Consider the following 27694-nt stretch of genomic DNA (forward strand, 5'->3'; position numbering starts at 1 on the left):
GTGAAATCTCCAGCACAGTTTCCTCATGAGTTGATCAGCAGCCCTTTTTTGGAGGGGAGGATGGGAGATGGGGGGGATGGATGGGGAGGAGTGGGCAATATAGATAGGTGCAGGAGGAGGTCAGCTCTCTGGAGTTCTGGGAATTTATCTTTGCGCTCACAGACGGCTGTCCCCTGTGATGACTCCAGAGACCTACTCCCTGTTGAACTCCGCTGATGAGGACTGGTGCCGTGTGAGGAACTATTAAAATCTGGATTCGAAGGGAGGCCATTTGAAAAATTACTTGTTGACACTTTGTTGTGTTCGAGGTTCTTTCGTAGAATTTACTAGGTGAGGAGTCAGGTAACGAGAGTGGCTTCAGCTTAATGGTGCCCTGCCTGTCTCTGACCTTGTCAAGGCCAGCTTCCCTCTCCTCCTGCTCCAGATGGTTGGTTTTCTGTGTCATTTGTCAGAGTCGCCACCCTTTACAAGGGAAGCATAACATTTCGGTGCCCTGGCGCCTCTAACTCATGAGTTACAAGTGGTTTAGCAATTACACCTGGGGCTGGTTCAGTGGGCTCCAAAACACACATTAAATGATGTCCGCATGCAGTCTAGTCATGCTAGCAGTGGTGTGCGGAAAATTACTACTAAAATCCTGGTTTGGCAAAAAAAACATCATGAAACGGACTTTGACATCAAAACTGTGATTTTATTACCTATCATTTGTCCTAACCTAATCAACCAGTGGGGGCAAGCTTCAAATTATTTAGGAGACAGTAGACACCTTACATTAATTAAACTTAACACAAGAATATCAAAGGATTTGGTGAGCATATTTATTTGAATAAAATACAAACAAACAAGCTAATACATTGTTACAATAATAATGAACAACAAATACTGACCACACGATAATCAGGCTGCTGGTATGAGCCTCTAATGGTTGTTGTCTCATCCAGAGCCTTGGGCATGTCTTCAGCTCCTCTGTCTCTCTAAGCACATGCACATCAAAGGGAAGAGCCACATATAGCAGCAGATGAGACGCTCCTGGCAAAAGCACAGACAACAGCAGCAGCAGCACTGGGTTAATGAGAAACAATGCAGGATCAGCAGGCTTCCGATATGTTACCCAAACAAACACGCTGGTCAAATGGGCAGCATAGGAAGGGACTCTCAGCAAATATAATTTGACTGGACATGTTTCATCATTTGCAGCAAGCCTAATTTGCCCTGCTATTTGTGAAGGTGCATGTTGCAGCAATATTCTTTTCCAAACATATTGGTTATGCCACCCAACGGCATGTGTGCCAGTCTCTATCTTTCATTAAGAGCACATCATGCCACATACTGCATACTAAACCTTCATTTCTGTTTTTAAACATGGCTACTGGCATTGTCATGAATGCAATGTAACCCTTTTTCTCTCAATCTCAGTCATATAGCAGTGTTGCTTCTCATCAAGAGGTAATTGTCAGCCATCCAGCATCTCTCCAGCTCAGTGCTGAATGGCTCAAGACCTTGGGGCCCAGAGTTGGAGTATTTTAATTGAACCACTAGTGACTCATATATGAGGAATTCAGTGGCACTGGAAAAAGTTCCATTTCTTTGAGTTAAGTTAAGAACTATTCTCTGCTATTCAAAGAGCCATGTTAAAATGAATGGAACACTGGAGGCTGTGAAATTCATGCTTAATGGATAAATTTCAGCCTTGCATCTGCCAAGACAGCTCTGGCTGTGACAGAATGGGAAAAAATACAGGTTTCAGAAAATATGGCAAATCTGAACAACAAAAATCCTGACAGGAAGCCATAATGTTCTCTCTCATTTTAGCTCTCCCTTGCTATATATCTATGTATGTGTGAACAGCAATATTAAAAACCTTCAAAATATCAATACTAAATACCACACAGCCTAAAATGGATTTCTCATTTCAAATGAAAGGCACATTCACACTTTGTTATTGCTGTATCGTCAAATGGTGAACCATGACACCACTGTAACGTGTCAAATAATGTTTGAACACTCATTACACGTTTATTAAGAGGCTAGTGATCTCAGATTGGACTCTTTACCCTCATATTTCCAGACCAGCACTAATGCAGGTGAGGTACCTGGCACAGTGCTCAGGTCACTCCCCTCCAGTTTCCGGGGGATGGGGGATCAGTCGGCACAGATTAATGTGTTTCTGTGTTTTGGTGATTTCTCTGGCTGTGTTCTCCAGAGCCAAATGCTCAGGTTTTTGTAATTTCTCACAATTTACTGGACTGATGAGACAAGAACGATGTTGACAAAGTTAATTAGTCGAGACCTCTCATGATTGAGGGAAAGATGAGTGCGCTCCAAACATTAGTGGCAAATCAAGATGGAATGGCACTGGGCGCCAGATAGCAGATCAGCAGGGCACACAGATCTTGATCATCGTTAATGGGAAAAGTAAGTGACTGTATCAATATTGCATTATTACATTTTCTAATTTAAATGGATTAGGCTGATATGTTAGATTCCATTCTGATAGCAGCAATAGTGGCATCTCCTTTTTTTTTTAAAAAATGGCAGTGTGTAGGCCTATAGTGCTGTTTCCAACGTGGTCTGTCGCACCCTCCCCAGCTCCACCCCTGGTTTATTAGGCACTTACTTGTTGCGGTTGCAATGTTTATATTCAAAGTGCATAAACTTCTTGTCAGTGGTATTGGATAATTCGGAGGCAGCTGTAATCTCTCACAGTTTCCACTTTTACGAGTTTGCAGTTCATATCTGAAGCACTAATTTTTATCCGTCTGGAAAAGGTAAAAAGTGAGTAAAATGCGGTCGGCTTGTGAGGTCAAGAAACTCTTCAGCATTGCTCTCTTGAGACAAAACTGCCTTCTCCAGAGACAACATACTCTAATAATCCTTGATTAGAAGTCCTTAAGATCTGGCTGCAACTGCTGATTAAATTAATGCACAGAGAGATAAATGTCTAGACAGTTTTGAATAGCTTGTTTTTACGATCCTCTAAAATGAATCAGCACCCACCACAGCAGGGTGTCTGACTGATGATAGTATGGCCCCAAAACTCATAAACTCCCCCAGCAAAACGCATAGGCTCTTAGCGGGGAAAGATCGTTTGCAGTGTAGGTGCTGCAGTAAACAGGAAATACTGATCCCGTTGTGTGGAGACGCAGCTCCAGCATTCACAGATGATGACTGAGGTTTTGTACACAAACCAGCTGACTCATTTCATGGTGTAAAGGGGATAGAGCTGTTCCACACGTATCATTCACTATGGTATTGATTCAGCCATCGGGAGGTGGAACTCATCATCGGCTGTACCAAGTCATTTATCTAAACAAGGACACCGACACAATACAGGTAAACACGAGGATAGTGACAGACACATGCAACACATACTAATGATAGACATACCCGTCAATGAGAGAATCAGCACAAGAGGTAGTTAAACTGATTTATGGCTAAGACTAAACATTACACACTAACATGGGAACATTCATTCAACAGGTCAACAACCCAGTGATGATAAAGTACTATAAAGAAGATTAATCTGTCTTCTGTTAACCAATCAGATACAACGGAGGGGTATTGATGAGCTCAGCAGCCCAGGTGTGTGAATGGCAGTAATCCAAATCAGAGATAAAACATGTATTCACACCTGGCTTAGATATATTTAGTTGTTATCCATTTTAAACTTGCTGTATGTAATGTTAAGTGTCTGTGTTATGTTAAATGTGCAGCATAATGTGCACTTTTGTTCCCAATAGCATCAGTTAGCCAGGCCTACTGGTGTTGTACAACACAGCATTGTAGAAGTATGTCTCTTATCAAATTTCTCAACCAGCCTCTGCCTTGAACCAACCAGATGCTCAGTGAAGCACGGCATCAGGGAATAAGCCTCCAGGATGTCAGGTGATGGCTGGGGGAATGAAGGGCTGAGAGGGGAAGAGAGGAGTGTGCAGGTTTGCTAATGTATTTCTAGCTACTTAGCTAATCTGGCTATAGCCAGTCTTCATCTAGGTCATGCTGCCTGCCTTTAATCAGGCATTTCATTGCATTTGATCATGTCTGTCAAACACACAATAACTAATGTTAGCTGAACAAGTGAAAATCTTCCCTGTAATGGATGTGTGTGTGTGTGTGTGTGTGTGTGTATAGCTGTCTTTACAGTTGGCTCTTTGGCAGTGTGCATATCAATAGGCTCAGCACACACAGGTGCCTAGCGACTAGAGCTGACTGAGTCTGTATCAGGAGGCGAGGAGTGGAAAGGTCAGGTGGTCAGGCTGACGACAGGCAAGCATGACCGCTCCTCATCACTCATGCACAGTGCATGAGCGCATCCGCCTGTTCTCCCTTACCTCAGAGGCCAGAAAGGTCAGATAACAAATCACTCTCAGAGGAGCGAGAGCACAGGTCAATCACCAAGGGCTAATCATATTTCATCTACTATATCTAATGGCTTCCCCAAGTTTGTTTCAGTCCATCACAGTTTAGGGGTATTGACTTGTCTTTTTTTGCTCTTCTAATGGGAGGTAAACAGGTATGTGCTGAGTCTTAGATATCTGACCGTTGGAAATGGAGTTTCACAGAGACTGAGTATCTGGCTTATTAAGATGAAGAGTGTGCAACAGTGAATGATAAGAACAGAGAAGCGTATCTTTGAAGGAAAAATTCAAAGTGCCCCTTGCATCTCTGCCAGTGTGACCCCCACCATGACCTCAATTAACTCCACTTCTGAGGGCCCGGAACCTCAAAGATGTCTCCAGTATTGCGAGTAGAGTCTGGCAATGGAGGAACAGCATTTGCTGAAGTTGCTCAAGCTCTTGTTTGTCTTTTGACTTCCTGTTTCCTGTTCAAGCTTTGTGGGAATGACTCGACTGTGCCCCAATGTTGACATGTTTAGAATTCCCCAGTGTCTGAGGTCATTTCATCAATTGAGCAGTTTAAAATAATGATCAAGGTCTAAAAAAAAAAATATATATATAAAATATAAAATGGTGGGACGGGGACACGCTATACTCAGAATGACCCTGGATGCCTGGGGCTGCTGAATAATCACAATCAAGGCCTTCTATTATCCTTTAGTTGGCTATTCCAATTACAGGAAGCATGACATGGAGACATATATTACTTTCACACTTAGTGACGTGTGGAGACGTTCTCAGCTGTCATGGATCTGGGAGCAAGGAGGGAAGAGGTGGCGGCAGTGGGCCGGGGTGTTGTTGTAATTTATAGTTTATAGTGAACACAAAGTCAAACAAGATTTTGGCCCTGCCTCCGTCCTGCATGATGGCACCTGTGAGGGAATCGATCGGGCCATCACTCACTCACGGGCCAGAGGCGGGAGAGGGTATGGGGAATCAGCAGGCCTTGCTGCATGAATGGTGGCCGCTTCATTAGCACCACACGTGGAGTTGGGAGAGAGGGGACGCGAGCGTGACGCCGCTAACCGGGACTGATTCCTCGGGAAATTGTTCCACCTCAGCACAATGAGCCATCTCAATGAACACACATGGCTCTGAGTCAGGCATCCACTCTGGGCCGTGAACACACCTGGGCTCCATCATTTCATTTCATCTTATGGGTTCTTATGCCAAGGCTGTTATTTGCTCATTTAACTGCACTTGCTTACTGCTTCCCTTGATCATCTATTTTCATTCCTACAATGTTAGGAAATAAACACTATTGCTTAGCACTACTGCTTGTCAGATTACATGACTAAAACACTAAAAGTGATTTTAAGGCAAGGCCAGCATATTCTGTGGTTACTGTAAATCTCCACTGACCAGTCACTGACAACATAGCAAATCATTTATCATGGTTCGTTCTTTAACTGTTTGTTTGATGATGGTAAACACACACATTGTGAGGTGCTCACGATGGTACATAAGACTTGAATTTAGAAGAAGTGTCGTGGCACACTCAGAACTTCAATATGCAGTTATTTATTAGACCAATGTTTCGGCTGCGCCTTCATGAAAATGACCCTGATGAAGGCAAGCCGAAACGTTGGTCTAATAAATAACTGCATATTGAAGTTCTGAGTGTGCCACGACACTTCTTCTAAATTCATTCTTTAACTGAAAAAAAAATATTAATAAAAAAACAAACAGTACCCTCTACTTATCCTGATGATTAATCGCATTAGCATATCGATATGCATTCACAGGTAAACATATTTCAAAGTGGTCCATCCCTTTTTCAGGCTGGGGATACTGAAGAATGTATATAACTAGAGAAGCATGTTTGCACACTGTGCCAGAGCTTATTCTGTGAACTGCGAATGAAATGGAAGCCAATCCTGCAACAAGCACAGATGTGTGCTTAACACTATCCAGTATCCCCCCGCCAAATCCTCTCATTTCTCGAACCCAATTATGAGGAAGAGTGGGGTAACATGCCCCTGTAAGAATATTCACTTTGATGTGCTTATACTGTGTGATATGTCTGAATCCATCAGAATGTCTTTCATAAAGTACTAATAAATGTAGTGGGAATGATGAGAATTGTTGTATCTCCTTAACTGGATGAGTAGATGAATTAGAATGAAGTACTTTCAAAGAATGATATCTTAACTACCTTGGGGAAAGATGTGATCTGCTATGTAGAAGAAGAAATAGTTCAGAGAATGTGGAGTTCTGCACATTATACTTCACCATGGTGCACTCATTGTCATTTTGTGATTGTCAGAGGGAACCCTTTTTCAGCAACAAGTAACTGAGATCCATAAAAGACACAAATATGTGCTGCCCAGGTACACCTTCTGTACATTGTCCATTTTGCAGAGATATGCTTCCCTTTGGTGAAAATTTGCCTTTATACTGTGCAAAATGTCTCTGTTTGAACAATCCCACTCATACACACCCTCACCTCAAAAATAACCATAAAGTTAATTAACATCATGAAACTCATTAACATTTATCCACAAAATCACTGTCATGCAATGAGATAGAGTGAAGTGGACATGAAAATGTCCCGTCCTATTTAATGAGGTTCCATATAGATAGCCTCCTGCTGAGGACCAGCCAATGTGCTTATGCCTGGCCACGTTCTGGGCAGAAAAAAATAGAAATGTTCAAATATTCTTTCTTCATTTGGTCTCTGTTCTAAGTTACATGAAATTATTTCAGACGCAACGTTTTCTTTACTATTTCTTTGACAGATGTTGTCATGCTGACATAATTCTTCGAGTATTTTCTCTGAACTTGGCAATGTTAAGCTACAATATCTAAAACAACCGCAAAACAAGGCTTGCAATGTGCATTGCCTTTGGCAACCTTTGGCACCAGGCATTATACAATGCATTTTTCTCCCTTGCCAATATATTTTATTATTTTTCTGTCAATGGTTTTATTGCAAGATAATTGCGACATGTTCACAATCGCGCATGAGTGTCCTTCAAAAGCCACCACACAATTCCATTCATTAGGAGCCTGGCTGATAATGGAGTAATTAGTCAACTTGGGTGTGCCACGAATACAGAGGCTCCTCACTGACATTTAAAACCAGCCTTCCCTCAGCGTGTCTCCTCCGTGGCATTATGGAGGATTACGGAGTGCTGTGATACCCAGTTTTTGCGCAGGCATCTCCGGTCTTGAGCTAATCTTGGCCCCTAAGTCTGCATTCGGGAAGCCACGAGTCGTTACGGTTCTAAACCCCGTGGATGGAGCTCGAGCTCCTCCGCGAGAGAGCCCGGCTGATTTCCATTCCAAAAACCTTTATGGTGACGCGGTGAATGACATGAAAAGAGTTCAAGCGCTGTAGGTGCCCCCTCCCCCCAATTCATGTATGTCCAAGTCATAATTAAAGAGGCGGGGAGCGTGAAAGTAGGAAAGGAGGGATTATCTACATGGAAAGCCTCATACAAATTAAGGGAGGTGGGGGTAATCCCTGGGAGATAAAGGTCTCTTTTAATTGACTTTCTGATAAGTGATTAATCAGTTAAACACAAACCCTATTGGTGTGTTGAGGGAGGACACACTTTTGATTCTGGTCCAATTTGAGTGAAAAGGAGACCACATGTGAGTCTGAAGCCTGTTGTGCATGGGTCTGAATGACAGGCACCACTGCCTCTCATGCACATGAAGACTGCTGAAAGCAACATCACACCAGTGAAAATGGTTTGCTCCTCCCGGCCGGTCCTGAAACGGCATCAATTTCCCCCTGAATAACTCATGCACTGCATTTATAGCGTGGAATGCTGCGCCCTCCCTGACAGATCTGACAGGTTTTTGATGCAGCCGAGCCGGGGAGGGGAGAGACCACACGAGCATCACAAAGGTACATGTTATTGTTGAGCAGACCTCCCCATGAATAAATCAAGGTCATCTCGGCGTCAGAACTCGGACAGAGATTACATCTCACAGCAGAGAAAACGTAGGCCAATATAATCTTAAAAGTCGGAGAGGTGTCATTGGAATTGAATTGTCCATGTATGATTGCTGGAGAAGGGTACGCCTTCCGGCATTTGCGTCGCGTCACGCATGATGTGTAATGTCTGCTGAAGGCTGGAGAGTCCACTTAATTTGTTCACGGGTCACATGGCTCATGTTCACCCAGTGTGCCGTAATCCTCAATTAGTCTTTGACACCCGAATCATTATTAACGCCAAATAGAGCTCAGAGAGCAAAATGCCCTGAAATGTAGGCCTATACGCAACTTTGTCAAAGCATGGGCTTGGTATGCCATGGCTCTCAACAAAACATGCAAATCCCGTACGCCATTTAGATGTGGCGGAGTAACTTGTGATCAGTGGAAGCTTCATTCATAAAAAATTCAAATGTATACAGAGTAACAGAGAGAAGTGCAGAACCAGATGGCACTTGTGGTGATATTTGGATAATTGATGTTGAGCCTCGAGAATGTAGTGCTAGGGATCATGACATTCCCGGTAAAACATCTGGCACACTAATATTGGTTGTGAAATGAGAAAGCCCTCTAGCCAGTGCATGACACCAAAGAGTGCACATTTGCAAAATAAAGAATGTCAATTATCACACTGCTCTCAGTCTGCAAGACAATTCCTCAAATTGTATCAAAATTCAGTTGTTTTGAATTGAAAAGATGATATAAATACGAATCAAGCATTACATTATATTACACATGAAAGTTCATATGTAATCTATATCCTTACCAAAAACATACGTTACGTATAATGTCTTCAGTTTGGATAATCATAAAGCACCAGAGACTCAGTCACTTCTGTTATGCGTTAAACATTGGAGAGCGCTGCTGCTTGTGCAAGGAGCTGCACCATCAACTCAAGTGGCTGCATGAGAAAGGTGATTTTTAAAACAGAGGGCGGAAGGGGGTGTGGATCCTAACGCACCCTCAACTAATTCTTGCCTGACGTGGTCACAGGCAGCATATCGGGGCTGCAAGTCTTACTGAAGGTAGTCTTTCAAACTGTCCGCCAGCGGTCTCATAGAAGCAGGGGAAATGGCAGTGGCGCGGGGCTTCGTCTATCCAGCGGGTAGCTTTTCTCGTCCCCAAACCGGGCGCACATTTTACCCACGCTCAAGTCGTTTTACCGGACTTCTGGTGTCGGCAACATTAACAAACAATTGAGGACAAGAAAATTGAACTACGAGAGAAAGAGAGCGATGCCATCTTCTGTCGAGACCTCATTCCAGTTGCGAAAGGAGCAGGATGAATTTAGTGTTCTCACGATTCTTGGCATACCTTCACATCGGGTTCCAAGTCGTTCTCCATACGTTTATCTACCCCAGTCATCTCCATCCGCAACCCTGCCACATCCTGGCACGCATAGGACACACCGTGCGCTTGGGCGCGCTTTTGCCGACTCGTCAGCCGTCCAGGATACAGTCTGCCCTGAACCGCGCCCTCGTCCACCTCCGGCAAACTGGAAACAACTTTTTACCCTATAACCTGAGCTTGGAGGTCTTGTCTCGGGAGCCTCAAAACGGAGACCCCGAATCCCTTTTCAGATGTGTCTGCCAGGACATAGTCGTGCAGGGAGTCTCTGCCGTTCTCGCTTTTCCCCAGACCCAGGAAGAGCTCATACAAGTGGAGTTTATGTCCACATTTTTGGAAATACCATTCATCAGTATTATTGAACAAGGAGAGCCACTAAGAACTGAGGTAAGGATTGTTTAAGTGAGTTTTATGTCCGAGCGCTGTTGTGAAATGAAAAATAAAATAAAATGTAAAGAATATGTAAAAGTTCATAAAAGATTTTGAAAATGTAATATTTTTAACTGGTGACCTTCCATATCTAGCTAAATTTTACACTCAGCTGCTTACAGTACATATCCACAAATGTGTGTTTACCTTTTCTGTTTCATTATTATTTATTATTCATGTATGTACTTGATCATATCAGCTTCTGTCATATGCATCCTCCTGTCCACGTTTATCGGTTTCCCAAGAAATAAGGACAAACTAGCCCACTGTATAAAACAGAAAATTTAAATGCAGATATGCAGTGGTTGTCTCATGGAGTACCCTCTCTTTACATGTTCTGGTCAAGTACAGACAGGGTCACTCAGCAAGCCTGCTGGCTGGTGGACCACCCTTCCCACATACCACCCCCACCATTCATACAAACCAGGTTAAGGTATCCTCTCTCTAACCCTGCCTCCTCTCCTCACATCTCCACAGAACTGTCGCTGCAGGCTTGACATAGCCTGTTGGTGGATTATCAATAGCAATCTTCTGGATGATTTGCCCTAAGATAGCAGGAAAGGGTTACCCTATAGCAATCTCTGCAGTGATAACCAGTGTGTGCCAATCACATCCGTTATTTTGCTCTCCAGCAGGGCAGCCAATTGCAGTGGCTTCTGTTGGCAGAGGGCTGCCTCAAAAGACTTTTTTATCCATCATTCTGCTGGAGACCCTGCCAGCATACAGGCATAATGGAACAAAGAGGCCCTCTGAGTTGGCCCTCGGAGACCAAAACAAAATGGGGTCCACAGACAAGACTGACCAGAGGCGGTGCCAGGGGGGAATATTATCATTTGTCACAAGCCATCTCTGCAGTAAATGATAGTTGACATGCTCTGAAAATTCACCTCTTAATTCTGTTTGGGTGTAAAGTTTAAGACTATAATAACATATTACTTATGTTTTGGCAGAATATTTATCATGAATTGTGTCTACACAAAGGCAGGGTCCTAGTACAAGACCAAAAATTCACTTTTCCCCATTCTATGCATGTGTGAATTATGATTTTACACACTTGTCGGCAGCAGTGATGACAGCCCTCTTTCAGTGTTGAGAGGAAAGCATTACTGAAGAAGGAGGCAGGGATTGCAACAGTGTCTTATTTCATTGACCAATGGGATTTGACATGTGCAGCTGCCCACATAATTGCCTATGATGAAATTAAAAGGGGTGGGAATTAAAAGGAGAGGGAACCACGTTTCCATTAATTCACTGCCTGTAAGGAGAGAAAATAAATAGTCCTGCTGTTCCAATCTGACAAATGTAGGCAGTAGTTGGAGGTACATGTTTTTCTTCCCAGGGCTCTTGGTCTTTGCTACGGGAGTAACAGTTTCTAGAACAGCTTAATTGAACTTCCCAGTAGAGGCTTTTTTACGAGAGGGCTTCTCTCCTAATGCCTTTGGTCTATTCTAACAAATAGCTCAGTGTGTTAATTTAGTGATAGTGACTAAGGTAATGAGTGTGGCTTTTTAGTAGGAAATTGTATAAATTCCTCATTTTCATATTCAGGCTGTTTGCTTAGCAGTATTACTTTTGTGAGGAACCAGCTCTTCTCAGTCTCTCCTTGCCTAAGCCAGGCTTTCATTAAGTTGATGGCTTTGCACAGGAGATATCTCGTTCTGAAGGGGAGAAACGATTACCACATGAAACACTGAGTTTGTGCCTTGGCCCCAAAATTACATTCTAATCTGGAGACCTCGCGCAGCTTCATTTCATTGTGGCCGACCACTGAGCTTTTTTTTTTAGTGCTGGTGTTATTAGTACAGTAGGCTTAATGTTGCCTGGCCCCTGTTTAGGGGCTGGAAATGAAGGATGAGGAACGAATGCACCTGGCTGTACAGAAACTGTAAAAGTGCTGCAATTGTCCTGGGTCTTGCTTGGCACAAACATTAAAAATTACTCTGATCTCAGATGAAAATGTCAGAGATGTTACCGAGTTCATAGTTTAAGAATTAATGTCAGTGAGACTGTGATTTTCAATTAGGTCCTCCTCGCAATGCAGTTAGCAGCCTAGTTTGCCACTGTGCCTCTCTCCATTTGAAAGAGATATGAGTGTGTTGTGCCCACAGGGACCAAACAGCAACTCTCTTGGATGGCGCCCAGGTGATCAATCTTGCTCAGAACAGGAGAAATAAAGGTGGCGGTAAAGGTAATGATAGCAGTAAGAGTTGTCAAAGGGGCGGCTTTGCTAAGTGACACATAATCAGTGTTATCTTCCAAACACTGGAAGTGTTTCTGCTGTGTTTTGTGAGGGATGGACTGGACCAAAGGCTTAAGGCCAGATAAGGGATGCTTCTGAATAAACTGGCGGTATATTAATTTTATGGCTGTTAAACCCAAGGCTTTACTTACAGTTTATTTAAAGAATGCATGCAGAGATGTTCTAGAAAACCTGTGTGTGTGTGTGTGTGTGTGTGTGTGTGTGTGTGTGTGTGTGTGTGTGTGTGTGTGTGCGTGTGTGTGTAAATGTGTGCGTGTGTGTCTAAATATGTGTGTGTGTGTGTGGGCGCGTGCGTGTATGCATGAGTGTGTGCATGAGTGTGTGTACGTGTGTGTGTGTGTGTGTGTGTGTGTGTGTGTGCGTGCGTGCGTCTGTGTGTGTGCGCGCGCATGTATGTGTGCTTGTGTGTGTCTGTGAGTGTGTGCGTATGTGTATGTGTGTGTGTGCTAATGTATTGCATGTGTGTGGGTGTGTGTGGTGTGCATGTGTTGTGTGCTAATGTACTGATGTTGATAACACTCAGTGTTGTGAGTTCACACTGGGTAACATCAGCATCAGCTGTGGCTCAATAATGCCTTTCTACTCATTCAGACTCTGAGTGCCATATTACGCAGGTATAAAGTTATCACAGATAAGCCTCAAATGAAGTGCTTGCAGGTTTGCATCCATTCAAGCCATCTATTCAAGGCTTAAATACAGAGTCGTGCACAATCCACATATACATTGGCAGAAATGCAAATGAGCTGACGGTGGAGGTAGTCTTGACACCATTCCATCCTTCCTAATTTGTCTGTCTGTCTCGCACACAGACACACACAGTCACCCACATAGGCATGCACACACACACACACACACACGTGCATACAGAGTCATCAGCAATCATAGCCCTTGACAATGGCGATCATCGAAGCGGCTCAGCCGTGATTGTCTGTGCCCCAATCGGCCCCTTGTTGTGGGCATGCCAGTAAATAAAGTGTGGAATACCTGCAGGAGGAAGCCTGTAATCTCTCACATGTGCGCTGCAGAGATAAGCCAAGCAGAGGCCGCGTAGGTCGGTGACAGCAGAGTTCCTGAAGTGGGAGGGGAGTCGCCCCGAGACTCAGGCAGGTGATGTGGGGTGAAGGGGGTATGGGGGGGGCTCTGGCTGCTTAAAGGGTCAAAGAGGGTCCGCATTGCTGAGGCACTGGGGTTTAGCGCTGACTGCGTGCACACATTCAGATGATTTAATACCCATCTATGGGTGGCGGAATACCATCTGCATGCAGTTTAATACCCATCTGTATAGCCATGCACTGAGCACAGGTCTCGCTGACCTATCAAAACAAATGCATCCTGCTGTGGAATCTGTGAGAGAGATCGGTGGTCAGTTTTTTTTTCTCCTCCCTGTCAGTCCAGAGACAAATTAATCAGCACTTTTTCTTTTTTCGAAAGAGTCAGGGAGGTCGAAAAAAGAGATTTCTTTTTGTGCATCTTGCAGCCATATCTAGAGGTAGATGGTGGTAGCCTGCAGCCGTGCCTGCTGCATATGGATTTGTTTATTCCCCACAAAATGCCTTATGTCAGCCGGGAGGGTATTCCCAAGTGGGCACCCATGAGGCCCACATGCAGATTAGAAAAGCACTGGCAGCCTCGTCCGCCAGAGTCACTGCTGGCTGGCATTTGCTATTGTTTTTGCCTGTTGTCCATCTGCTAAAGATTGAGTTTGATCTACACCGATTGTAATATCTGGTTAGGGCATCAAGTGAAATTTGGCTCGATATGACACACTCTGTCTAAGATGTCAATTTTATGCCCCATTTAGCCGTAAGCATAAAGCATGCCAGTGTACCCAGCCTTCAACCACTTCATGCCTGAAAATAACAACAACGAAAAAATACTGATTGAGATTTCAGCCCAGCGCTCATGCTAGGGGAGGAGAGGGAGGCGCGCGTTGAGCTGAATGAATCAAACTGGTACACAGAGCTCAATACTGAGATGATTCATTGTCCCAACTCTGGCAGCACGCAGACTTGTGGTGGGCATGGGATTATGGGCGCACTGTCCACAACCTGCCAACATTTTCCCCAGAACCCCACAAGCATCTGGACAAGAAAGTGTTTTTGTTTTTGTTTTTGTTTATGATTATATTTCTGTTTCACTTTGTTGTTGATGTTGGCGGTCACACTTTGTTAGGGTTAGGGTTAGGGTTAGGGTTAGGGTTAGGGTTAACCCTAACCCTAACCCTAACCCTAACTTTGTTGTTGATGTTGGCGGTCACACTTTGATGGTAAACTTGTGTTTGTTATTGTTTTTTTAACGATTCATCTGGTAAAAATGCTGGATGTAGGATCTTGAGTAGCGATGTAACGATGCACCGTGAATGAGCTAAAAATACGATACAAATGCGTACGCCTGGATGAGATGAAAAATTGATCACAATGTCATTTTTAACAGAAGAGTTTGTAATCTGCTTTTGATTTGACTTGTTCGACGTCAGATATCAGTACATGTTCAGTTGTTAGTTGGTTGTTCAGACTCAGGTGGTTGATTGTCTTACTCTGACATCACAGCTTGGAGTGATAAAACAAGGACATCCCGGTGATTGGCAATAATAGTAAAATTGTAATCAGATTGGTCAAAAGATTATTCTAATTTAAAACATCACCTCATCAGGGTAAGCCGGATAAGACACAATAAGCATTTAATGGGACACTTAGGTAACAAAGAGTGAGGGCTTGTGTTCCTCAAAGTTTACATAAATAAAGGAATACTTTCAGTCATAATTTGTCTGCAGCTTATTCTGTTAAAAACAATCGTGAGGAAATTGTATTGTGAATTTGAAATCGTGACTTGTACCGAATCGTGAGTTGAGCGTATCACTACATCCCAAATCTTGAGTATCTATGTAAATTAACCTGTAGATAACTGATTGATCTTATATGCTGTTCTGTGGTTAAAAATGAGAAAAGGCTTTGGTGGAATAGAACTTGTATGTGAAGAATGGAATATGCATTTGCATAATAAGGTGTTATGTCACCATGGGCACAGCCGTGGAGAAGACGAGATCAGGCGTTCTGTGACTCATTCCCGTTCTTACTTTACTTTATCTCCTCAGAGCACGAATATTTCAATTATCAACCATTACTTCTGAGAGCTCTGAGAGAATGGCTTGACTGAAGATCTGAAGGCTTGCATCTCCTACAAAAAAGACCCTTTTTAAGGCTTATATGTTTTGTCAAAATGTTATCACAAAACTCATCTTTATATCATAATTGTACCATAAATGAGGGTTTAAAATAGTCCTGTCTTTCTGAGATACATTACACAGGAGACTCATTGCAAGATAAAAAGAAGGGTAAGCTGACATATAAGACACTCACATCATAAAAATTATATGTATTATGTATTAGTATGTTTACTTTCCTCTGGTATCGAAAATGCCTTGTCCCATCTGCACCATTATAAAACCTAATTTCCCAAACACTGTTGCGATCTCTTCCACCGACTAGAGTCGTAGAGTCATGTTTCCCATACACTTCTCAAGGTCATGTACTGTAGAACTGGCCTGTCCAGCCTTAGAGTGCAGAGAGTAAACAGTGTGATATCGGTCCAATCAGCCGGAATTTACTATGTAGTTAGGAGGTGGAGAGGGATGGAGACAGCTCTGTGGAAGTGTTTATTTCCACCCTGTCAGAGCCCCAGCACCTCTCGGCCGGCCAGAGGCTCCACATCATGGCTGACAGGCTGATGAGTTGCCTGCTGAGGATCTCTCCTCCACAGTCCTCTGCCAGAGAAAGAGAAAGTTCTCCCCACCTGCGAGCGAGCAAGCTCTGTGGAGAGCAGATCTACCTTCATTCACATGTTTCTCCAGCGTTGGAATGTCAGGAGTGTAACAGTGTGGAGTAGAGGTGCTCTCTTGACATCTCCACTCGTTGTCTGTTGATGGATGGATGGATGGATTGGGAGGGGAATTGTTGCCGTGGTGATCGGGAGGGGAATTGTTGCCGTGGTGTGAATCCTTTTATTTGGCATTTTCGTCTGGGTTGGTCTCGTCCCATTAAAATTACATCACAGGCACCGATTCCAACAGTGCTTATGCACCACCAGGGGTTGATAGATCTCCCAGCTGTCACTCTGTGGTGGTTGCTCGCGTGTTTGTATCTCCGAACACAGTGATATTCCCTCTGACCTTTCACATATACCACAAAGCCCGAGTTCTCTGTGTTTCTCCTCTGATGGGGTGTGCTGTGCACTCACATCTCAGATAGATCTTTTTCTATTCCCCCAGTCCCTCACTTTTTCCACTCGCTTTCCCCTGGGAGACTGGGGTCCACAGCCCATTCCAAAATCTGCCATTCCCTTTGAGATCCAACCAGGCAAATGTCACATTTTGGGAAGAAAAACAGTGATTCATGCATGAAATCAGAAAAAATGGAGGACATCTGGTTTGGATTAGACGAATCAAAGTGACAGTATTTGCCTATTAGTTCAGTACTTAAAATGATTAAATACTTAATTGTGTCCAGTGTTAATTTCCAGTGATAATTGACTACAAATGACTGTCTGAGCTAACAAAACTGGGTTTTTTAATATTTGTACGTATACCATTCACATAGTATACTCTAGATTAACTTCCTGTCCCTTTGATTATAAACGCCAGACTACACTTCTAAGTCACTGTATTGAAGGACATTCTTTCGTGACTTGTTTTTAAGGCTGTCATTCTATCTAAGTTGATATATTGCTTATCAGCTGCAGTATTATCTACCTGTGGTGAAGAAGCACGACTACTTGAGATGCACTGGGGATACCTTGTAGATGATGAATTTGTTCAGAAGTTAATTAAACATTTATTAATAATTAATAGATACTTCATCTATACCCATCATAAATCCACGGACCAAAAATTATGTGCCATTTGTCATGAATTACGATTCTGTCTCAATCCCCATACCTCCTCCAGTCTTCTCTTACCCTGCTCACACACACACACACACACGCGCACACACACACACACACACACACACACACACACACACACACACACAAAGAGAGAAAGAATCAGGCCCCCTTACCCAGTTTTAATATATTTTTTAACTCCGCTTCTCTTTTCAAACATCCTTAAAGATTTCAGTGTAGATTTCCTGTGGGCAGCTCAAAGCATTCCCTGTTTTGCAGTTCGATGTCCTTTACGTCTCCAATGCTATCAATCAACATTTGGAGAGGCGCTTTGCATGCAGAGCAGCTGGATGAGACTGGGCCGAGCTGTGGCCATGCATGCTGAGCCTTAAAGATAGGGGGGCTTCTGTGTGTGAGCGAGCGAGTGAGAGCCGGCCCGGCCCCGGCGTCTGATCTCCCCGCCCGCTGCTGTCCCTGCTAATTGAAGCAAAGCGACGTTCAAAAGCAAACGGATGCAAACGGCCAAAAGCCGCCACTCGATGCCAACTGGGCTCTCTCTCTCTGTGCGTTTCACTGATTTTTTTTTCCCTTATAAATATAAAACACCACTATTTTAGGGCTGTTTTTTCTCTTTATATACTTCAGCTTCCACAGACTAGGCCGTTTGACATGGCTCAAATGGAGGGCTCCTCATAACCCTCATTTTGTAACAGTTTTAGTGACACTTTTTTGTGGCATTTTCTCTCTCTCTCTCTCTCTTTCTTTCAATGTTATCACCCTTCTTCTGCTCCCTGATTTGACTGGTGCCAGAGGGCACTGGGAGGATTGCTAATCTCAGATTCTGTTCTCTCTCTTTCTCTCTCCATATCTCTCTCTCTCTCCATCTCTCTATCTCCAGCTCTCTCTCTCTCTCTCTCTCTCTCTCTCTCTCTCTCTCTGCCTCACGTCTCTCATAGCAGACACAGTTATTTTAGAAATAGCATTGGTTCACATTATTGTTGTACAGCTATTATAAAAAAAGTCTTACTTTTGTCATCAGATTGCCTTAAATAACACCTCATTATGCCTAAAATGGTGTTCATTTTGTAGTCTTATGAGGTGTTTTGTTTTGTTTCCTTTAACACTAGGTCACTGGTATCTGTTTGTTGCATCAGCCGCTTGTGGTAATTGATTTCAAAATGAGGTAAGTCTTTGAGAAGAGAAATGAGGCTATCTAAAGCTGGAGCCGTAAGGTTGGAGAGGTGCTCGAGCTGAACGCATGACTTCTTTTTGAAGTATGCCATGCATTAGTCTTGCCTTTCCGTTCCTATGTCTTTTTACCAAAGTGTATTTACTGCAGTGTAATGTTGCCTCAAGCATACACATTGTCCCTTATCACCCTCCTATTGGGAAACATGATTTCATCCTGCCACGGTTGAGTGTTTTAAAGAGATATACGATTTGGTATGCACTAAGAGGTAACACTGTTTTAGGGAATTACCTTAATAAGTTATGGCAAAAGACTCATGGACCTGCTTAAAGCATACTGTTTCTCTCTTCCTCACCTTGCAGTAAATTTCGTCATGAGCCTCAGCCTTAACAGATGAACCGCAAAGCTCCGGTATAGACAGTCTCATCTGTCGCTGAAATTTGGGCAGGTCGTTTGCTAAATCACCCCATCCATAAAGTGGCCTGTCCCTAAATGGCTTCCATTTTCGAGCGCCGTTCAGTCTCTCTGTGGGAGTGGGGGAATTCACTGGAGAATTCACAGGCCCTAATGTGAAGGATTGTTTCTATTATGAAGTTTTAAAAGACATATTTCCGTTTCCCAGGCCCGGAAAAGCTCATTATGGCCCTGTAATGTTTCCAACGATGTAATGAATATATGGCGGCCATATGCTCCTAGAATACCCGGACACTTTTTGCAGCATGGGCAAGCAGGGGTGTGTTAGTTTGTGTCAGGTAAATAGGATTTGGGGAAGTTATCAGGAATAATAACAGGTCAGAACCCAGCGGTGTGACATCTAATAGCTCTGGCATGCATGCTGTCCACAGCAGGTCCATTCATAGTGGGACTTGCAGACCCAGCTGAAAATGCTGGAATTGATTTATATTAAATGATTACCAGCAAGAGCAACTGGTATTTAAATGCCAGAAGTTCATCATTAAGTAAATTATGTGTGTGGTGTACCAATTTGTCTTGTGTCAACTGAACTTGATTACCCATCTATCAAATTCCTGCAGCCGCCTGTTTATTTAGCAATTTCAAAACTGACTGGGAGCAGTTGTTCACACTAATCTTGAAAGCCTTTGGATTCATCTGTCTTTTTTTTTTGGCTAGCTAATAGCATCCAGAGTTTTCAATGTAATTTGCCACTGGATGCAAAATTGGAGAATCTAGTTATTTATATTTAAATGAAGACGGAAATGATGGCAGCCAAATACACAGCCTCCTGGGATAATGCAACGCTCAAAAGCGGGTTAAGCCACAGATACAGGTGTTGGCAGGTTAAATTGTGATGGCCAGGTTGTACTCAGATTACAACTGCAGCCATCAATTTTCACCAACCCCTGTGATTACTGTAGATATGCATATATTTCCAGGTAAAGCTGTTTACGTATGCTGACATTTATGCAGTGCTAATATGGTATGTGTGCAACTTGCAGTGATTGAGAAGATATCCAGTTGAGAGTGTTACGCCTTCAGCTGGTAGTGATGTCCTCTTCTCCCTAAATAAGTGGTGTACATGTAATACACATGAGAAGAAGACACATCAAATACATGCAAATAATTAGTTGGTTTAATCAGATTCTGCTCAAGACAGATTATATTATTACTGAATATTATTATTTCAAATAAAATGTGCCCTACATGTGTATACAATCTTCTTGGTAAACAGGTATAAGTATATATACTTTTTTGATCCCGTGAGGGAAATTTGGTCTCTGCATTTAACCCAATCGGTGAATTAGCGAAACACAAACAGCACACAGTGAACACACAGTGAGGTGAAGCACACACTAATCCCGGCGCAGTGAGCTGCCTGCTACAACGGCGGCGCTCGGGGAGCAGTGAGGGGTTTAAGTGCCTTGCTCAAGGGCACTTCAGCCACGACCCACTGGTCGGGGCTTGAACCGGCAACCCTCCGGTTACAAGTCCAGAGTGCTAACCAGTGGGCCACGGTATGACATTGGCAAGGATAAAGCTGAGGAACTGACTCATCTGCTGCTGCTACCTTGAACCACACTGTGACATTGAAGAACAGATGTACTAATCTGTGACCATTGGCTACTTTTTTAAAGTACTACATACATAGTGATGTGTATCGAGAACCAGTTTCTGTCTGGACAGGGTTGAAATATTGGTAAGCTCCTGGATAAACAGCTGCTATTGGTGTTTATGGAGGTAATGTTGTGTATGTTAATGTTAACTGAAATCTCATAATTAGATATCATAAATGATTGGAGCTCAATTTGCTTATTTATATGTTAAGATTTCTAGAGTCAGGTAATGTAACTCAGTCATCTGTAGCAATGTAGCAATTGCTCCTTCCTCATTCTATAGTCCTTAGGAAACTACGTAAACAAAGCAACTTGTTATTTATGCAAAAGAACTGTTGAATCTCTTCATATCACAGCTTTTTCATTAGGATTTATGGGATTTCAACCTGTTCTTGAGATAACAATTTATGCTATTTGATGATATTGATAGGCCCTATACTAAAATCCCAACAATACTCATCCTTACTTCTAGAGGTGTGTTCAATATGTCTGTTGATTCTATTTCCAACAGAATACCATCAGAGTTATTGAACGCATGGGCTTTTAAGCTTTTCTTCAATTCATAGTATAATTCCATCAATGACATACCCTAAAAAGAGTGCTGAGAGTTCCATCCGCTGGTCAAGTCAGCAGGGCCGGGCGTTTGGTGAGGGCAGGCTCTGGACATTAGTGTTGCTTCAGCATTACCACAGGGGTCTGGCGCGCGCTTTTGATGATTGTTGTGGACGGTGAGCGGAGCAGCACGCCTGCCTGGCCCCCTGGACACCAGGCCCTGCCTCAGGAGCTGCTCTCCGCAGGTCAGATGCAATGCTCCACTTTGATCTGGGAGTGGAGCGTGTGGAAAATAAATAACCACAGCAAAGCATGCTAGCCTGATGCTTATTAGCATATGCCTATACTGGAGAGGATACTGTACCCCTGTGAGTCAGCCAACACAGTTAAAGGTGTGGTGCACAATTCTGGCAATTTGCTGTTGATATTACAGCCCACCTTTCTGGGCTCCTGAAGCACTGTGTTGATGGGATGGAGTAGGGTCAGGATCGGGCCAAGCCACTGTGTGTGATTCCCATGTACAGAGACAGGACTGTGGATGAACTTTTTTTTTTTTTTCTGAGCCATGAGAATGAGAATGAAATAAAACAAAAAGTGTATTACCTTAAAACCTCAATTAAAAGCAGAGTCCCAACTAGATGCAGGCCCCTTTTACTGGTTTGACTATTGACCATTGACTATATAGTCTGGACAAATACATGCAGGTGTCAATTAGAAGCCTGGTCTCGTTTTGATGGACCTTTGTTGGATGTATATAACCCCCTCAAAGCCCACCAGATTGCCCGCTTGAGTTAGTTCTATGCTGCTTAGATTGTGCACACAAAAATAGACGGCATTGTTTAAAACACACGTGTCCATTCTAGTTATTTTCCTTCAGTCTGTAAGAGTCCACTGATCAAAGGAATCAAATTGTTTTTCATAATAAATTACTCCTAGTTGTGAAGTCCATTGCTTTCTGATAACTTTGTTCCTCAAACGAAGATGCTGTCTCTCAGAGCAAAATCAAATGAATCAATCATAATTTATATGTTATTGAATAACTTACTTTTTATACAAGTAGGCAAATACTCATGCTCTTTTCAATAATCAATTTGGTAGTATTTCCCATCTTTGCTGAGCAAATGTTTTGTGTGAAAGGAATTAAAGGCCAGGGGCCTCATTATAAAAGCTTCCTGAAATCTTATCTTAGTTTAGGATGACATTTAGGATTTCTGATATTACAGAAACATGTTTCCTAACTACATTCAGGGGAGAATCGTACCTTATCTTAGAATAGGAATTTGGCCGTTAAAGAGCTGTCCCAACTTAGTATTTCCATAAGTTAAATTAGGATGGCATAGAGAAACCTAGATACTGCAGGCAGATTGACATGCTCTCTAGTGCTCTATCTTACAGAATATTAATAATATAATCAAATTGACAGTCATAGTTAGGAAATAGGAATTGCTTCTGTAATAAGGTTTTTCCTATTTGAAACTCAAGATAGGACAAGCAGATGTTTTTTGTAATGAGGCCCCTGGCCCATAGAGATGCCTGTCCCAAATATAAGAACGTTGAGTTTGGAGATTGAAGCAAATAAATGCCTGGGCTATTAATCGAGGATTTACGGTATCTTAGAATCATGGCCTGAGTATTTAACAGTAAGAACCTGAAATAGGCAATAAAAAAACACAAACATATCTCTAAAGAGTGCTTTCCCTAAAGCGCTAATATATTGGCTGAGTCTCATTAATGACCTTGAAAGGATGCATCTAACCTCTATTCTTGAAAGAAAATCTGATAACACCTTTCTTTGTCTTTCCCTCTTATTAGGTAAGGCACACACATTGTGCATATTGATCTGTGCCATGATCTGTTTGCTGATGTTATTAGGAGTGGATTAGATCATCCATTATTCAGAATTTCGTAAACATTGAATGCATTCGTGTGACTGCGATTCGTGAAAGCAGTACACCTTCCTTTTGTGGACAGATTCACAGGGCAGGCTTAGACAATTGGCTAAAAGCTTATTGGCTGCCCTAAGTGACTCGTGCAGGAAGGGAAGACCTTGCGAGGTATAATGGATCTGTTGCATATGCATCATTTGAATGGGAGAGAGACAAGCAGCCTTCTCCACTTTAATCATCACCCTGCATTTACGATGTTGACAATATTTCCGTTACATTTTAGTGGTGCATCTGCTGTCTGTGCTGAATTATGTGAGCCATTGGGAATAGCATGAGGTATCTGATAAAAATGAGTCACACTTTTCCCTTTTGATTTAGATCCTAGTACAATAGCGCAACTGGCAACTTTTTACATCTAAGACTTTTTATAGATTGTGATCATAATTTTATTACAAACAACAAGTTTTATTTTGTGCCAGTTTGCGTCGTCTCCCTCATGTGCAATGAGAATTAAATACCTACTCCTCAGTAGTTCGTATCAAGAGAGCATTAAGAGCAGAGCAAAGTTTTTTAACTTTGTTCTGGGTTTTTTCTTGAATAGTGCTGTCTCTTTACTAGCACTGTCAGAATGCAGTGGTGCCTTTTATGGTGAACACACCCTGGAATTAAATCATTAATTTGGTCATTGTTTTTGTCGAGTGGGCTTTTAGCAGCCAAATGCTGTGCAGGAATTATGAAACTACTGGAAAAAAAACACACATATGCACACACCTACCTATTATAGATAAGAAACTGCAAGCAAAAGCACCTGCAAAGATTATGATTACCCACAAGACTTATTTTCTGATAATTCAGAAGGCAGCTGAATCATCACTTGATAACATTTAGGGTTCGAGGTAATGCATATACAATTACAAATAAAGCATCCATCCACAATAAATAATATATATAGTACATAATACAGTAATTAAAGAGTAGAACAGACACACACACACACACACACACAACCACACATCATGTATATATACACACACACACACACACACACACACATACGTGCAGTGTTACCAGTGTAACTAGAAGCCATTGGGAGAGTAAGTGCCTGGTAAGTGAAGATAAACAGTAATTTCATGCAGTAAGGGGCCAGGCGCTAGCTGTGGTGTGGGGTAGTGTTCTGGTTCACTTGCATGCATGGCCTCTGTGCTTTGTGGGAGTGACAGATAGTATGGCGTGCACTGACTATGGGGGAATGGGGAGGGGGGCAGACAAATGCAGTGATTATATGCAATTATACCCCAGCATGCACATGACATAACTGAGTTGTTATTAGGAAAAAATTACCAGAGAATATTCATTCCATCCGACTGGCGATCATTACAGCGACCCCCGTACCCCCCAGCCACCCACCCTCATCACCTCAGCCCCAAGACAACTTGCTGCTGAGATCTATGAACAATTATTTTCCTCTCGTAAAAGCCTAATGCAAATCCCTTATAAGGCTCTGTACACAGCAGCGTTGAAATACCAATCTGCACTTTGGACGAGAAAGCTTTTTAATTTAAATGCATTGCAAATTAATGCCTCAGTGCTAAAAGTAGTGGATTAGTTGAAACACTGTTGACAGTTGGACACGTATTGTTGGCCTGATCTTTCTGCTGGTGGTTTATTAGGGAGATATTTCATATCTCTGGCCTTTGGCCTTCTGCTGCGCAGGACGAGGCCAGTTAATCAGACTCATGTTCTTGTGAGGGATTTGACTGTTCTGGCTTTTTTCATATACGAATGATCTAGCGAAAGGATGAGTCAAAACTCTAACAGAATCATTTTCCTCCTCCCAAAGCCTGCTTGGTCGCTTTTGACCAGCCAATCTTTCATTCACTCCTATTCTTCCTGAGAGCTCATCAAAATTCACATTCAGGTAAGTCCTTCCCCCCTGTCGCTCACTCTGGAAGTGCTATTCATTTGGAGTCAGACGCAGAGGAAGGTGAAAGTCCAATGACACACACTCGCACACACTCAAACACACACACACACACACACACACACACACACACACACACACTCTCTCTCTCACACACACACACACACACACACACACTCTCACACGTAGACTTTAAGATCCTTTTCTTGGCACTAATGTTATTCTAGTCACACACTCCTCTACCTGCATGCAGTCCCTTCCACTCTGCTGTCTCCGTGCCCGCTGTTTATCCACACACTGTCCCGTCGAGTTCAAACACTCCCAGGGATTGCAGGCGCCCAGTTTTTGATGCTGGATCTCCAGCGGCATTCAGCTCCAGCGCCCCTGCGTCCGCTCTGTCTCCCCCCATCAAAAGAGCACCTGTTTGGGGATTGCTCTGGCCCACTGGGTGCTCGCTGCTGCCGCTCTGTGTGGAGAATTGGATCAGACTGTGACATTTTACCAAGCACCCTTTTGTCCCACCACCTCCTGTGTCTTCTCCCGACTCCCCCTGGATTTGGTCTACCTTTTGTTTTGAGGTTTCTCCCTCAGACCTCAGACGGTCTTAAGTCCCACACACACGCACAGCTTGTGTGGCTTCTTTTAATGTCTCTGCCAAAGCGCTGAGAAATTATGCCTATTCCTTGGAAAAAGGCTGGAACGGAGTCCAGCTTCACTTTAAACAAATGTGCCTAACTTTCAACCTCTGAGGGTGCTTCTCATGTCAGAGACAAAGCACTTTTATGAAAGTTAGTTTTACGCAGAAACTGCCCGTATCAGCAGAGTGAAGTTAATTCCCCAGTTATTTATTATTTACAGTCTTAAGAGAAGAGAGTTCAAGGCATAAGCAGTGCTCTTCCTTTAGGAGCGCCCTGTCTTTCCGTTGCTGTTTCCAAGCAAACAGGTTAGAGGAACAACACGGTCTGAAGATGAAAGGGATTTTCTTAGCTCCACAGAAAAGGTTCCCCAGCCGGATGAAGAACTAGTTCAATTTTTTTCTAAATGTTCAGGGTCTTTCTGATGTGTGTGTTTCTAAAAAGAGGGAACTGTGTCTGTGTTAAGTGCTGATTTTGCTTCTGTCTTTATTGTAAAGCTCTTATTATCCCTGTTGCTCAGCCCCCTCTCTCTCCTGCTTCCTCTGTGTGCTCAGTTACTCAACCCCTTTCTTTCTGTCTCACTCCCTCTCTGTATTCCTTTCTTTCTCTCCCTTGCCCTGGCTCTCTCTCTCTTTCTCTCCCTCCCTATCCCTGTGCCTCTCTTTTTTCCATCTCCCTCTCTTTCCTCATCCTCTCTCTCTCTGTTCCTTCCTCTCTGTCTCATACCTCCATCTCTCTCTCTCACTCTCACTCTCTCTCTCTCTCTCTCTCTCTCTGTCCCCTCCTTCAGAACCGGTTCCACGTGCAGATGCTGATGCGGGTGCCTCCATCGGGGCTGGCAGAGCTGCTGGTGTCCGTGCTGCAGCGGGGGGGTTGGCGTGGGAGCACAGCCGTGCTGTGTCCAGGCTGGGAGGCCAGCGGCGTGCTACAGACGCTGGAGCAGGACCAGGAGCAGGCCGAGGGCCCGGACACGGGAGTGGGGCGAGGGAGGCGGTGGGCACGCTGGCACCTGTGGGAGCCCCTTGACCTGTCAGGCCCCGCGGGTGACGAGGGGTCGCGGAGCGAGGAGGAGGTGCTGACGCTGGTGGAGCAGCACCTGAGCCAGGCGCCATCACCACTGGCCACCTCCGTGCTGCTGTTGGGCTCCGAGCCGCAGTGCATGTCCGCCGTGTTGACCGCCGCACACCGACTCAGCCTTGCCCAGGCCCCCCTCTCCGCCACGACCGCGTCCGCCACACACTGGATCATGGGATGCCCTCTGGCCCTGGACGCGCTGCAGTCCATCGGCTCTCCCCAGGGCCTGCTGGCGTACGGCGAGGTCAACCGCAAGCCCCTCAGCTTCTACATCCGCGACGCGCTGCAGCTCATCGGCCAGGCGGTGACCAACGCCACTCTGGTGCGGCCTGACCTGGCGCTCATCCAGCACATGGTCAACTGCTACGACAAGCCCAACAAGCACGAGCTGCCCTCATCTGGCCAGTACCTCGCCAGGTAACACCTGCTACCTCTCAATCAAAGATCACACCCAAGCTGGGCCTCTACGCTGCTAGGATGTTTTAAATGATTTAGGTGATTAGGTTCAGCCATGGGTTATTATTCAAACATTATACAATCAATCAGTCAGCATTTAAATTACCTTTATGTTGCTGTTGTTATCCAGCAAATGTACCTTGAAATGACTGAACACTGAGAGCTATTGCGTCGTGATTTTTAATAGCGCAGAGGCAGTGTTTCAAGGTGAGACTGAAGTTGAAGGTGAATGAGCTTGTATTAAATGGGTGTTTTTGCCTCTGATTGCCCGCTAATTGCACTATACTCTTAATCTGGGTTAAAAGTTTAGGTGTGAGGTGAGTTAGATTATGGTTAAGATATAATAATATGTATAATAGGAAACCAATTACCTATGATTTGAACAATAAAATCGTTATTTTTGACCCAGGTGTCACTCCGTAATTGTTGCCGGGTGGACCTTTGAGAGGTCTTGTTAAGGGCAACGGCACAAAGTTTTCCCTCTCCCTCTCTGCTCAACTTCCGTGATGCTTCCTGATCATTATCGTTCCTCGGCTAGTTGTGTGGGGGAAGAAATGACACTGTGTCTGTTAGTAACACATGACCTGCTTTACCGTAGGCTCTTCCAGAAGGAAAGGCAATTAATGAGTCTGGGCCTTTCGGGAGAGTCGGAGAT

General features: G+C 43.6%; 1 protein-coding gene across 1 annotated transcript in view; it reads left to right on the plus strand.

Moving 5' to 3' along the window:
* Positions 1 to 9260: 9260 nt before the first annotated feature.
* Positions 9261 to 27694, plus strand: part of grin3ba (glutamate receptor, ionotropic, N-methyl-D-aspartate 3Ba) — a 36759-nt gene continuing 18325 nt past the window's right edge. The window contains 2 exon segments of the mRNA XM_048252012.1: positions 9261 to 10074; positions 26300 to 27000. Coding sequence (XP_048107969.1) covers positions 9622 to 10074; positions 26300 to 27000 — 1154 coding nt within the window. The 5' untranslated portion in view covers positions 9261 to 9621.

Source organism: Alosa alosa, chromosome 1 (genome assembly GCF_017589495.1).
Source record: "Alosa alosa isolate M-15738 ecotype Scorff River chromosome 1, AALO_Geno_1.1, whole genome shotgun sequence".
In the NCBI taxonomy this organism is placed as follows: Eukaryota; Metazoa; Chordata; class Actinopteri; order Clupeiformes; family Clupeidae; genus Alosa; species Alosa alosa.